General features: G+C 46.7%; 1 protein-coding gene across 1 annotated transcript in view; it reads right to left on the bottom strand.

Annotated features, from left to right (window-relative positions):
- Window positions 1-12,348, bottom strand: part of LOC147454233 (PH, RCC1 and FYVE domains-containing protein 1-like) — a 78,539-nt gene extending 66,191 nt beyond the window's left edge. The window contains exon 1 of the mRNA XM_086516243.1: window positions 12,080-12,348. Coding sequence (XP_086372369.1) covers window positions 12,080-12,127 — 48 coding nt within the window. The 5' untranslated portion in view covers window positions 12,128-12,348. The remainder of the gene's footprint in view (window positions 1-12,079) is intronic.
- Window positions 12,349-14,416: the final 2,068 nt, after the last annotated feature.

A 14,416-nucleotide genomic window follows, 5' to 3' on the forward strand; every position in this document is an offset into this window, starting at 1 on the left:
TTTCATCTGCCTTTTCTGCCACGTCCCTCAGCTGCTTTGGAACTTTCTGGCCTTTCTTCATCCTGTTCATTCGGTGCCTAGTTAGGGCACTTCGTGGAGATATGCCCAATTTCTCCGCATTCAAAACACTTTCCCTCTTTGAAATAGTTGATCCTCTGTGGACGAGTGAGCTAGGATCGTACATCCTTTTCTTTCGTTTCTGGGGTGCTCTTCTTCTTTCTACTTCCATTTTCCGAAGTCTGTTCGGTTCTCTGCGTCATGATCTCATCATTGGGGTAAGTCAAACTGCCTGAGTGAATGGCAAAACCCCGTTTCGCATGACTCATCAGCTCCTGAATGGAAGCTGACTTTTGTTCTAAGCAGTGATCTCTGATCTCTGTAGGAAGACCCAAGGTAAACCGCTCAATCTGCTCTTTGAACGAGATCTTCTTAAATGAAGAGGTGGGTAGAAAAGAGCTCCAGAATCTCTCGCAATAAGCATCCACTTTATCCTTCTTGGTCATCCGAAGATGGTTCCAAGCAGTTCGTATGTCGCGTTCATACTCTCGAGTAAGCCAAGAAGAAATAAAAAGCCTTTTGAATTTCAGCCATTTAACTGGCGCTGTCTTGTTTAATAGAAGCGTGGACAACCAGATTCGAGCATTCCCCTTGAAGTAAGAGGCAGCTCTCCGAATCTTGGAGTGCTCTGAGTAACGCCCTCCAGAGAAAGCTATGTCAAACTGCTATATAAAAGACAAAGCCTTCGAAGCATCTCTATAACCAGAAAACGTGTCAAATTTAATTGACTATCCACCTTCCTTAAACTCTCGGACTTTCGTGCTTTTGTCTTCCAAAAAGTCATACTGGTTGGCTTTATAAAAATTCTTCTTCTTTACGTAGAAGCTGCTGTCATCAAAGTTCGAACCATCTGAAGACGAGTCCTCTGTAGAACTGTCAACCACGGGGCGAGATTTAGGCTTCTTTGCCTTTTTCTTACCCTTTCCGAAGCTTTGCTTTTTGCTTCGCTTTTTGCCTTTTCTGTCTTCTTCGCTCGAGTCAAAGGAGCTAGAAGAACTGTCAAAAGAAGAAGAAGAAGAACTGGATACTCCTCCAAATCGAACACGCTTCTTCTGCTTTCTTGCCGATGCAAATGTAGACTGACGCCCAAATAACCCGGGAAGTCAGTTCCTTTCTTCTGCTTTTTGTCGTGCTTTTCTGCTTTGTTTTGCGCATCAAAAAGCTGAGCAATTCGTGCATCAACCACCTCTTCTAATTCTTGCTCTATATACATCCTTGGCGTAGGAGGTTTCTTCAAGGCCGATTTGAGGGGTGGTTTTGTGGTCTGCCGCCACTCTGCATGCACCTCATTGAAGGAGGTCTGGCTCATAAATTTTGCAAATTTTCGGATCCTTTGCAAAATTTAGCATCATCTTTGTTACATCGCCGATCAATCGTCGACGCTCCATCTCTTCGATCTCCACCTAAGTAGGCCGAGGCAGGCCGTACTCCTCGCGTGAATCTTCATTGTGATCTCTTCCCGCATCTCTGGATGCAGAGAAAGTTGACTGATCTCTGTCCGAAGCCATAAGTGCTGCGTAAAAAGGATCGGATTTCCCGGTAGAAGAGAAATCGGCCGTGCTCTAATACCACTGTAACAGACTTGGACACAGCAAGTCGAGATTCTACCGCGACACCACAAGAATACACTTCAAAACATTTCACAGTTCACAATTGATTCGACGCTGGCCCGGCGGAGTTCCGTGCCTAGAGATATTGGCCCCAAAGACTGGCGCCCCTTTCGGTATTTCTTTTTGTATTAATCTGTTACAAAAGTACAAGCGAGTGGGAGGCTCTCACTCTCAGACTCTGCGTCCAGATGCTCTGAGAAGTGGGAAGCCTGCCCACTTATTTAAAGGTTTACAAGGGATGCTAAAAGCAGAGCCCAAAAGCTTTAAAAATCAAAAGCTATCCCAAAAATAAAGCATAGCCATTCTTCTCACAAGGCCTCTTAGGAAAATAAAGCAAAAGCTCTCTTTCTCTTGCAAATTGCATAGCCAAAAAGCTGGACCAAAATTTGCCCTGCTTTTCTGTACGCTGTTGCCACGTCAGCATCCCGTAAATTGCGTCGCAAATTCCGGCCTGTCTGTACGATGCCTACCACGTCAACATTGCAGCGAGTGGGAATGTTTGCCAGAAAGGAGTGTGTGTGTGTACTGGGCAGCCAACAGCCACGTCACCAGTTTGTGACAAGTTGTAATTGGAAACCTCCGAACGACGCACGCTACAGTATAGGGAGAGTTCAGTTGTAATTGGAAATGTCCGAGCGACGTAGACTGCGGTCTAGGGAGCGTTTGGTTGTATATGGCCTCTAAACGACGCGAACTTCGGTCTGAGGATCATCTAGTTGTACTTGGGAACCCTCTAAACGACGCAAACTTCACTTTGGGGAGCATTTGGTTGTATATAATTGTTTTATGTTATATGTTTGCACATCTATAAAGCATTTTGTGAAGCGTATGAATCTGGTGCATCAATAGTTCCAAGTTGTATGAGATTGCTTGGGTATGTGATCTTAGCGCATCAAGACACCCCTTTAAAGCACGGTCTAGGTGTGATGGCTAGCATTGCTATGCTGGAATATCAAGAGCTCCAATGCAAATGAGATAACTAGATGACCCTCAGATTGTAGAACTATATGATGTATTGTGTGCTAGAGAATGTGCTCTTTGGTGATGATGGACATTGGCATGTATGCATAAAGGCTATGTCTGCTAGAAGATTGAATTGAGTTTTGCAAGTCTAATAGCAAACAATTCCTCCTCTATCAAGAGGGGTATGTCAAAAGATGGCAATGTGACACCCCTAGGGGGGGTTAAGAGCCACTTAAACCAGAGTGTGGACATCTGGCCAAGGGGACAAATTCCTAAAAACACGAGCAAAGCCCTAAAAATGCGGAACAACTCCATAAAACGTGGGCCAGTGCTAATGTGGGATGTATGGACTGCTGCAAAACGCAGAACCTATTTTTGGCACAAGATTTTAGCAAGGCAGCTTTTGGGTAGCAGTGCTTTTCAAGGCCAAGGCCTTTAAATATGTAAAGGGGGGTCTCCTTATGGCGTTCCACGTTGCAAGAAGTAGAGAAGCACCCGACCTGTTGAAGTAACATAAAAGAAATACCAAAAGGGGTGCCACGGTTTTCGGGCCAATCCTCTCTAGGAGTGGAGCTCTTCCATTCGGTGTCTCTCGGGTGGATTCTCTCTCTCTCTCTCTCTCTCTCTCTCTCTCTCTCTCTCTCTCTCTCTGCTGCTCCGCACCCGCCCTGCTCGCTGCTGCTCTGCACCCACCCCTGCACCTACTCGCGTACGCTCTGCATCCCCCTTGCTGCTCTGCACCTGCTCGCGTACGCTCTGCATCCCCCCGCCTCTTGCCCTCTCTCTCTCTCTCTCTCTCTCTCTCTCTCTCTCTCTCTCTCTCTCTCTCTCTCTCTCTCTCTCTCTCTGCTCACGATTGCTCTGCACCCGCCCCTACCCCTCCTCGCGCACGCTTTGCTGCCCCCCCCCCCCCCCCCCCCCCCCTCTGCCTACCTGCTCCCGTTCCCGTGCCCTGTTTTCCCCCGCGTAGCCTATTTCCCCCCGCGTAGAAAGAGAGTGGGCTTTTTGGCCCCTTTCCCAGCGTAGAAAGAGAAGATGGTTTTTCCAACGTAGAGAGAGAAGGAGATTTAGGCGTAGAGAGAGAAAGAAGGGAGTCCAAGCATAGAGAGAGAAGGGTAGAGAGGAAATCCGAGAGCGTAGAGAGAGAATAGGCCTGCGCGCGTAGAGAGAGGAGAGGAAAAAAAAGGCCTGCGAGCGTAGAGAGGGAAAGAGCTTGTACGCGTAGAGAGAGAGAGAGAGAGAGAGAGAGAGAGAGAGAGAGAGAGAGAGAGAATTTATAAAATTAAATTAAATTAAACTTTTTTTTAAACCTCTTCTTCTCTTCTGTGCCCCTCTCCCTCTCTTGTTGCGGCCTCTCAATCATGAGAAAGCAAATGACATGGACGACCCGGTGAAGGATGCCATTCAAAAATGCAAAGAAGAATTGAGTGAGTCCATCAGCAAGATCAACCGCCACCTTTTAGGTGCTATTAATGACACGTGGCAGTGCAGGAAAGCACGATACATACACTCGAGGATCGCGTGAAGGCCCAAGATGAGGAAATCGCACTACTCAAGAAAGAGCTTGCAAAGGTGCGCTCGCAGAATGTTCTGGAAGAAGGAGAGCTTCAACCCTCTGTCATTGAAGAGCTTAACATGATTAACGAACAAGTACGAGCCATCAAAGAAGGTGGGGAGCAACAATAAGAAATGACGACCTCGTGCGTAAATGTCATCACAAAGACCCAACAAAAAGCAAAAAAGGCCGAAAAATGGATTGAGATTGTCAAGAAAGGAAAAGGCAAGGAAACAACCCCCACCCCCACACCAACCATCATCAACTTGACACTAGAAGAAGAGCAAAGGAGACGTGTGCGGGCCTTACACGTAAGGATATGTGGCCAAGATAATGTGGATAAAGAGGTGAAAGAACTCATGACTCTAGTGGGAGTCAACGAGCAGACGCATACGAGGGCTTGGAGAGTGGGCACTAAGAAAAGTGGGAGCAATGGAGAAACCTCGAAGGAAAGGGCACTCATTCTCCGCTTCCCCTCCATTAAGCGAAGGACTTCTTGAAGAAGAGACCGACTCTAAAGAAGACTGGCATCTTTCTTGGAGATGACGTCACCCTCTCGCAGATTGCTCTGTCACATGACACATCCAACCCTATGTGTCTGTGGACAAGCTACATCATGACCAGGGTTCAATTCAATCAAGTCAGTCTAGAATAGGCAGTGATTTGGCACTTTTGTAAGTCTGTTCGCAGATCGTGCATGTCCAGACACTTAGATTAAATGCATATCCTCTGGTTGCACACAGAATGACCATCAGATTCCAATCAGATCCCATCAATAGCATTTTTACAATGCATACCTATTTTTCCTATTTTTGACATTTTTCACTTATTATTTTTAAGTGACTTTTGTTGGAAAGTAGGTAGGGAAATTTTGCTAAGTTTGTATAAATAGAAACCTAACGCTAGCACTTTCTGGCAGCAGAGGCAGCAGGAGCACCTTGCTCAACAGGCAACTTCTCAACAGAACCCCACAGAGGCCTAGAGTTTTGCAAGAGACTGCAACACCTAGCATTTTTGGACCAGAGCAGCGAGCGTTTTTGCTTATGCATCATCCTGACGACAGAACCCCATCAGATCAGCCTAGCGTTTTGCATTGCAAACCACCGGCAGCAGCAAAAGACAAAGATCAACCCTAGCGTTTTTGCATCTGCATAACACTTCAGAGTTTTGCAAATTCATCGCGACGGAACCTCATTAAGCACCAGCGTTTTCAGTTTCCAGCAGTCAGACATCGCAGTAGAACCCCCAAACCTCGCAGATCTCACCTCCCCGCAGCAGATCCTCGCCGCATGGTCAGATCCATCGAAGTTTGCAGTTTCAGCCCGGAAAACGCAGATTTCAGCATCTGCATTTTCAGCGCGTCATCGTCGTACTGTCATTATCGACCTCGTCACCGACATAGAGTCAGAATTCAGCAGATAAAGATTTGCAGATTTCAGCCATTAGCGTTTTCAGATTTCAGCCCGTCCCGTCGTCGTCCTCATCGTCGTCGACATCGTCGCGGCAAGTCCAAGCATTGTAGAGATTTGTGCAATCAATAGTAGACTGCTCTCGTCATAGAGAGTGGGGCCTTCGGAGGAGGGTTTGACAACATTCTGGTGTCGTATTCTCTTCTCTCTCTATCTCTCAGTGTCATGCACCTTCACGCACAGTGTCCATTCACTTTGTTTGTGTCCATTGCACTCTCTCATTAAAGAACGGAAGGCTCTCCCTTCGATAAGAAAAACGAACCCTTGAGCACAGTTCGGAGCACTCATCCTGAGCAAAGTTCAACATTCACTTCCGCTGCACCTTACATGCTCATATGCAAAAAGTAATGTCGGAAATTAGAGCAGCAAGAGAAAAGGGGAAGATTGCTTTTTACAGGGGCGGAAAGGTGGTGGTATTGGAGCGACGCCCCGCATGACGGGGCGAGACCTATGGGACCACACTAAAGATGACAACCTGGAATTGTAATGGGTCACTCTGTCTTGATGTAGGGGGCCGGGGCCTTTGAGGATAGTTTCACGGGGAGAGACATCATTTTCTACTCTCAGACAAATCAAGCACCCGGGCAATCCATGCCACAGGTGAGCGGGTATAGATGGGAGAGCCTGCAGATAGGAGACCAGATCAGAGCATCGAGGACAGGGCTCAGGGGGAGTAGCAGTTCTATTCAGGGAGGAGTTGCAACCACTGATATATATAGCGCGCAAGGATGAACAGGCTAGGTACATGTGGGTGAGGCTCAGGGCAGAGACGGGCAGATACCTCTACATTGCTATTAGTTACTTTCCTCCTAGTACGTCAGTATATGCATCACCCTGAGGACAATTCCCCTTTGCTATTTTGGATAATGACAAATAGGAGTTTTCCAAGGATGGTGACATTATCATACTAGGGGATTTCAATGCTAGGACGGCCCACCACCAAACTATATTTTATGGTACTTCCGAGGAGATGCTTAGGAAGCTGGACGTCAAGATTGGTCTATCCAAACTATCACAAGATGAGGAATACACTAAATATGGCAGATACTTGATAGATATGGGAACCGCACATAGATTGGCCATTGTGAATGGCCTACAAAGATTTTCTACAGCTAGAGGTTTTACTTGCTTTCCACACCGACATGGTGCCAGCACAGTGGATTATGTTATGGCCCAACCAGGTCTCATTCCATTCTTTCACGATTTCATGGTGGGCACTAGGTCAGTTGGAGTAGTAGTTGATCATCCTATCTTGTCTTTCACGCTGACCGTTCTATTCAGCACAGCTCCATTGGGAGAGGTCCTCACACACTATCGGTATACCTTCATGAGGGAGACGGATTCTGTGTATATGATGAGATATACAGGCAGCTATGCACCCACGAGCCAGGACGGCCACTAGATGAACTCACTCAAATACTGACAGAGACGCTCCATGATGCAGCATCAGAGGCATACCTCCACAGCTAGCCCACACGGAGACGATCTAAGAGCATGCCCCAAAACAGTTGGTATGATGAGTGTAGAGAGATGAGCATCAAATTACAGAGGGAAGTGCTCATGGGTATTACCACACATAGACAGTCAAGGATTATCTTTCACCACCTAGTGCGACGAAAGAAAAGGGCTTATCTATCTCAGCTAGAGCGAGATCTGTATCAGCTATTTATAAGTCAGGACTCGGGCGAAGGTGGAGGCTATTCCACGAGCATTCACTACCACCGGCAATCACCTCCACTGAGACATTGGGGGAATATGCCACATCTCTCTACACAGCATCATGTCAACCACCTCTGCCGGACCCACTAGAGACATGCCCGGAGACATGTTCTTTCTTTACTGTCGAGAGGGTAAGGAAAGCCATTGACAGGATGAAGACAAGGAGAGCACAGGATCATGATGGTCTGGTAGCAGAACACTTCATCCATGCCAGAGATATGCTTGCAAAGCTCCTAGCTATGATGTTTAATTGAGCCATGTATGAAGGCTTCCCGAAGACTTGGAGTATGTCTACGATTGTGCCTATTTTCAAGTCAAGAGATCCCATGATTCCCGGGAATTATCGCACCATCATGGTTGGTCACACATTAGCTAGGCTATATGCATCCATTCTGAGCAGGAGCTGAGTAGATGGGCAGAGCGAGAGGGCATAAGAGCACCAAGGCAAGCAGGTTTCAAGAGAGGTTTCTCCACTCTTGACCAGATTCTGACACTCGGAGCTATTATTGAGGAGGGTAGACACCATGGCAAGAAGATCTATTGTAACTTTGTGGATTTCACCAAAGCTTTTGACACAGTGCCGAGAGCCAGATTTATACGCAGACTACAGAACATGGGTGTGCCTACAGAGCTGATATGGGGTATTCTGGCTCTATACAGGACAGTGATGAGGCGGGTACACACCACTGAGGGAATGTCTGACATGGTCCACTCCACTATTGAAGTAAAGCAGGGATGCCCCCTATCCCCAACTCTTTTTGGGATGTATGTGGATGGGTATTCGGACTATGTAGAGCGTCAGGGAGACAGGGGGGCTCAGCTAGCACGGACATGGATTCCGCTGTTACTATATGCTGATGATATTGTGTTGATTTCTGACTCTCCAAAGGGGATGCAGCGTCATTTGGATGCTCTGCATACATTTGCTCGTGACAGTGGATTGTCTGTCAATCGGGGGAAAACCAAGGTTATGGTGTTCAACACCACACCACACTGGGTCAGGAGGTCGGCACCCACATTTATGTATGGCCACGAGTACACAGATGCATATACTTATCTTGGGGTAGTCTTCGGTGGACCGGTGTTTTCACTAAGGAGAGCATCAGAGACTAGACTGACGAGAGCATATGCAGCTTTGGGAGGACTGGAGAGGATGTGTTCGCATGTTCAATTTCAGGAACCGCGAACAAAGCTCTTGCTTTTTGACACTCTAGTGACTCCAGCTATGCTCTATGGAGTTGAAGTATGGGGACCCTCAGTAGACCACCATGGGAGATCTGGCAACACAGATGGATGGAGATGTATAGAGAGGCCTCTGGTCTCTATGATTGGTCGGATGATTCGGGCTAAGGCCTCAGTGCCACATGAGATTATCCGAGCCGAGCTAGCTCCCCCCCCCCCCCCCCCCCCCCCCCCCCCCCTTTGTGGTGGAGGCATTGACTAGATCAGTATCCTTTATGCACGGCGTATGGGATCTCCCCAGGGACAGATACGCTCGGCTTGCCCTGAAGTCATCTCGACAACTAGCTCTATAAGGCGATCCAGCATGTTGGTATGGACACATGACAGCATGGCATAGTTACCCGGAACGCGAACAGGAACAAGACGGGAGAGTCCGGAACAAGACGGGAACGGGGAGGAGGAGGGGGCCCCGGAACGGTCGACTATAGTAAGGCTTGAATTACCTCCATTCAACTTAGTCCCAAATCAACTCCAAAATTGCCTCCAAATATGCCCCCAAACCTACCCCAAATATGTCCCCCAAACAGCACCAAATGTGCCCCTAAATGCCTACTTTTTCGCCCCCAAACGCCTACTTTTGCCCGTTCTGCCCCGTTCCCCCCGTTTCGGAACACCGTTCCAGTTACACCCCGTTCGTCCTGGCTCCATTTCGGGAACAGGACTCGTCCGGAACCCCGTTTCGGAACGTTTGGGCTGTGTTCTGCCCGTTCCCTGTGCAGCATGGTTTCAGTCACATGGTCCCAACATAGATAGATTACCTCCATTTCAATACTCCCTGTATGCACCCTCCATGTCTATCAAACGGACAGAGATCACCAGACTCACACGCCAGGATCTGATTCAGCTAGATACCAGGAGCACATGGATACAACCGACACAGGAGTTGGGCCCGAAGATGGCCTTCTACAGACAGCATCTTCTCCAACTCACGAAGGACGGCTTTGTGACTAGGCCTGCATACATGGATACGCACTTATCTCATGGGATAAGATGTGCTATTGGGCAGATACGCACATCCTCACATCAGCTCCAGATCGAGATTAGCCGATTTCGAGGGGTGCCAGCAGGGGCCAGGATATGTCACCTATGTAACTTAGAGCTAGAGACAGAGCTGCACTACACGTCACTGTCCGGCATACTATGAGATACGCGGCCGCTTCCACTGCTTGTTCAGAGAAGGTTTTAGACCTTTTTCTACAGTCATGAGATACAAGGATCAGAGATGTCTTGGATTGTTCCTGCTAGAGCTGCGCAGACTTGGGGAGAGTTTGCTGAGGACGTCAGGGGAAAGACGGTCTCAAAGACGAATCACAGATTTCTTTATACCAACCAGTGGAGAGCCAACGGAGCAGTCATTACAGCAAATCTCACAGCCTACTCATACTAGAGGTACGCTGCTTGACCGAGCCACTGAGCTTGGCAGATCTAGACGCCCACGACCTCGCAGGGTCTCCCACTACCGACGAAGGCTGCAACAGAAGATACAGATTACTCTAGCTCGACATGCAAGACGCCCAACCAAAATACTGACCATGGAGGAGGTCGATGAGATCTGACAACAACCGATGAGAGATTTCATATGAACCCACCAAACCCCCCCCCCCCCCCCCCAATCCTTTCCTCTTAGTGTTCTAGTGTTAGTTCTTTGTAACTTTGTAATTTCCGTACTCAGACATGGTATCAGATTCACCAGTTGTAACTTTTTGGTCTCATAGGTCATTTTGGCCTTTTGAAGACGTTAATATAACATCTCTCTCTCTCTCTCTCTCTCTCTCTCTCTCTCTCTCTCTCTCTCTCTCTCTCTCTCTCTCTCTCTCTCTCTCTCTCTCTGTGACATGGTACCTAAGACAGAGTTACACTACACATGCCACTGCCCCGTCTACTACGAGATACGAGGCCGCTTTCACTGCTTGTTCAGAGAGGACTTTGGACCACTCTCCACAGTCATGAGGTACGAGGATCAGAGATGCCTGGGTTTGTTTCTGCTCGAGCTGCGCAGACACAAAGAGAGCCTGATGAGAGGAGAGGCTAGCCAATCTCAAAGACACATCACAGACTTCTTTAAAGCAAACATTGGACACCCAAAGGAGCTACTACCACAACAAATCTTGTCGCCTCACACCAGAGGCACACTGATCGACCGAGCGACTGAGTTGGGGAGATCCAGTCGCCATGATTGCAGAGGACTGCACAGCATCGACGGAGGCTACATCAGAGGATTCGGATCACTTTGGCCCGACCTGCACGAAGCCCGGTAAAACTGCTAACCAGGAGGAGATTGATGAGATCCGCCAGCGACCGATGCTTGATCTCTTGTGACTTGTGATTTAGCTATCCCGGCTAGCTACTTAGTTCACACCTACCAGCTTAGGATTTCATAGTATTTCATTTTGTCATTTCATTTTGTTACTCTGACTTTGTATCAGATCCACCAGTTGTAACGCTTTGGTCTCATAGGTCATTTTGGCCTTTTGAAGACATTAATATAACAATTCATATCTCTCTCTCTCTCTCTCTCTCTCTCTCTCTCTCTCTCTCTCTCTCTCTCTCTCTCTCTCTCTCGCTAAATATGTATCCGTTTTGTCCTATAGGTCAGCTTTGGCCTCAACAGGACATTAACAGACTTTCTTTCTTTCTTTCTTTCTCTCTCTAAACCGCCTGCGTGCCCTCCCGGGGGCTACACACCCGCCCTCTCTGGCTTGCACAGTCCTCGACGGTTTAGGTCACAACAGTAGGGTGGCTGCCCTAAGGGGGGAGAGGGGACCCTCTTAGGAGGCCACTTCATGACAGCCTCCCCTACTTCCAAATAGCAGCACATAGAAAAGATGGAGAAGAAGACATTTGCCACAGCCTTATCACATTCTATACCATCAGCCAAGCCGTCGGCATGGGAGTCATATCTCCTGCAAGAGTTGAAGAAACCTCAAGGAGAAATGGCAGCCATGAAGAAGGAAATTATCAAGAAGGATGAACAGATCAGTGAGTTGCAAACACAAGTCTGTGTGCATAACTTTGGCCAAATCCTCTTTGCACACAAATTCCACCCCTCATCCTATAGGGCAAGGTAGGCAACCCCATACTCAATACAAGGGGCTGCCCATCAGCTTCACAAGGCCTAAATCTTCAGAATTCATCGTCCACCCAAGTTGCACTTACACAAACTCCTTGTAAGTTGCAAAAAGAAAGTGCTTCAAGTTCCAGAAGACTCTATCATTTTTCTTTATCTATCAAATGAAGATCCAGTCCATCTGCGTAGGTTGAAAATCTACACTCTGTGTCAGCTTGTCCACGAGTGACAAAATCACCTATTATGCCTTTTGTGTGATTTATTTTACCAGCATTGAGCTGAAATGTAGAGCCATGCAGAGGAAGAGGAGCAAGAGATCAATGAGATCTTTGAAAGTAGAAAAGGAGCGATATGATTGACGATAAAATAGAGACCTTAAGTTGAATGGAACGTGTACCTGTTCAACATCGCGTTCCAAGGGAGCGTTTCGCATAGGCTCTCCCATTTAATGATGACGCAGTCTTGTTTGAGGAGCTGAGAAAGAAGCAGTTTAACAGGCAATCTTCTCATTTGCAACATTAGCCTGGTGGACTTCCCTGCATCCGTCGTGGAGGAGATTTGTAAGCAAAATGGGCATGCACTTCGTCGAGTTCAGAAGGCCTGGCTTAATTGCCCAAGGAGCTTTTGACTTTAGTTGTTGCGAAAAGAAAGCAGTTCAGGAGGCCAGGCCCTGGCTTAACTAAATTCACAAGGAGCTTTTTGACTGTTTCCTATATGAGAAATTCCTCCCTATATAGGGAAATCTGAGGGCTCATATCTCCCATAACTAGGGTGCAGGGGTGAGCTCCTATCGTGGCAAGCGATCATTGGTCACCGAAAAGATCAACCCTTTACGGACCCACCATCCTCGCGGGTAGCATCCCCCCCCCCCCAACACACACACACACAGCATTCCACCTTGTAGTAGCGTTAGCGGAGTAAAGCCATATGTGACCTTCGAGCTATGGTTGTAGAGCCGTGTGATAAAACCTGAAGGCAAAGCATCCAGTACCACACTAGTTGTTAGCTTTAATACTTACAAAGTATTGCGCGGTGTGAACTTCAAGATTGATGACCCTTTGCTATTGATGTCATGATGTTTGGCAATTTGAACAAGGCCTAACTAGCAAAATTGTCTCCTATTTAGAGAAAAGGATAAGTATACGCACAAGTTGCAACCTGCACGTAACATCCTCTAAAAACTTTGAACACTGCATTTTGCCCAACATAGCCTTCACAAACATGCTTAGAAGGTGCTTCAAGAGGGGGCAAAGAAGTGACCATATCATATTTCTTCAAACGCATCAAACTAGCAAAATTCACATGCCCAAAACATGCATGCCAAAGTTTGGCATTTGAAACAGCTTTTGAATCCACAACTGCATTTGCAAAATTCTACCCACACTTGTCATACAAAGAGAGATTATACATCCCACCGCACAAAATGCCAGATGCAACTATTTCATCACAAAAATTGAAATCATGAATCGTCCATATGGGATCCCACAAATTTGACAACAAGACCAAGTCTTGCAAGTGCAAATACAGACAAAAAGTTCTTTTTTATCCCTTGTACATAAACTGCATCAACAAGTGTGGAAAAACTACCATTCGTAGCAGTCAGCATAGTCTTTCCAACTCCCTTGACCGGATAAGAGGCATTGTTGGCACAAGTGACCATGTTCCCATAAGGAACAACCTAGGGAGAGACAAACAAATCACGATGCGAAGTAATGTGCTATGTAGGACCACTATGAAAGTACCAAACATGTGACTCTGTAGAAACTTACATGCATGCATCATGAATAAAAGGATCATAAATACACTCTACACTAAAATGTCCACTTTGCATCTACATCAATATCACAATCTTCATTTACAAAAGATTCTACAATAGATGCACTAGTAGTAGATCCAGCCTTTTTCTTCTTGGCTTCTTTTGCCTCCAACTTGGGACATTGCTTTATCAAGTGATTGCAATAATGGCAATGCATTTGCTTCTTGCCTTTTTTCCAAGTTCCCAAATGTGTTGCTCCAAGTAGAAGCATTAGACATAGGTGATATGCTACTCACAGAAGAACCATGAGAAGTGGTTGCAATGCTATTACCACCTCCTCTTTGAGTAGCAACAAAAGCCTATTCAACCGCATGTTGTTTAGCCCCTCAGGGAGGTGCAAAGTGCGATTCACAGATAATGCAATCAATCCATGAGCCTGCTCATCTATAACATCCCAACAAGATTGCTCAAATGTAGGCAAAGCAACTCTAGCAGCGACAAACCTACAACATTCTCAATAGAGCCTACGTCCATAGAAGGCAGGCGTACATCAATGCACTGCTCAACACTCCAAACGTCCTTTGAGACAAGAACATGCGGCATCATTTAAGACCACATTGGATAGTTATCCCCGTCCAATCTGTCCTCAACAACAAACATCTTGAAAACATCTATGTTGTTGTTACCCATGGCAAGTGATTGCACCCAATGTGAAAACTGCTCTGAAAGAGAAAAAATGAAGTAGGACTAACACATGATATGTAGCACAACCCAAAGAGGACTATAAGGGACCTGTTCTTTAAAAAATTGGAATGATAAAAAATTTGCACAAAATGATAAAATTGCTTATGTACTACTGCCTAAATGAGCCCAAATCAAAATTATGAGAACACCAAGCTTTATGAGCCTTCTTAAGGTATTATAGTACATACGATACCATCTAGTCCAAAGGAGGTGACCTCTAGCTACATGCCAAAA

The sequence above is a fragment of the Adiantum capillus-veneris genome, chromosome 7, assembly GCF_014529385.1.
Source record: "Adiantum capillus-veneris isolate H3 chromosome 7, ASM1452938v2, whole genome shotgun sequence".
NCBI classification, from domain to species: domain Eukaryota; kingdom Viridiplantae; phylum Streptophyta; class Polypodiopsida; order Polypodiales; family Pteridaceae; genus Adiantum; species Adiantum capillus-veneris.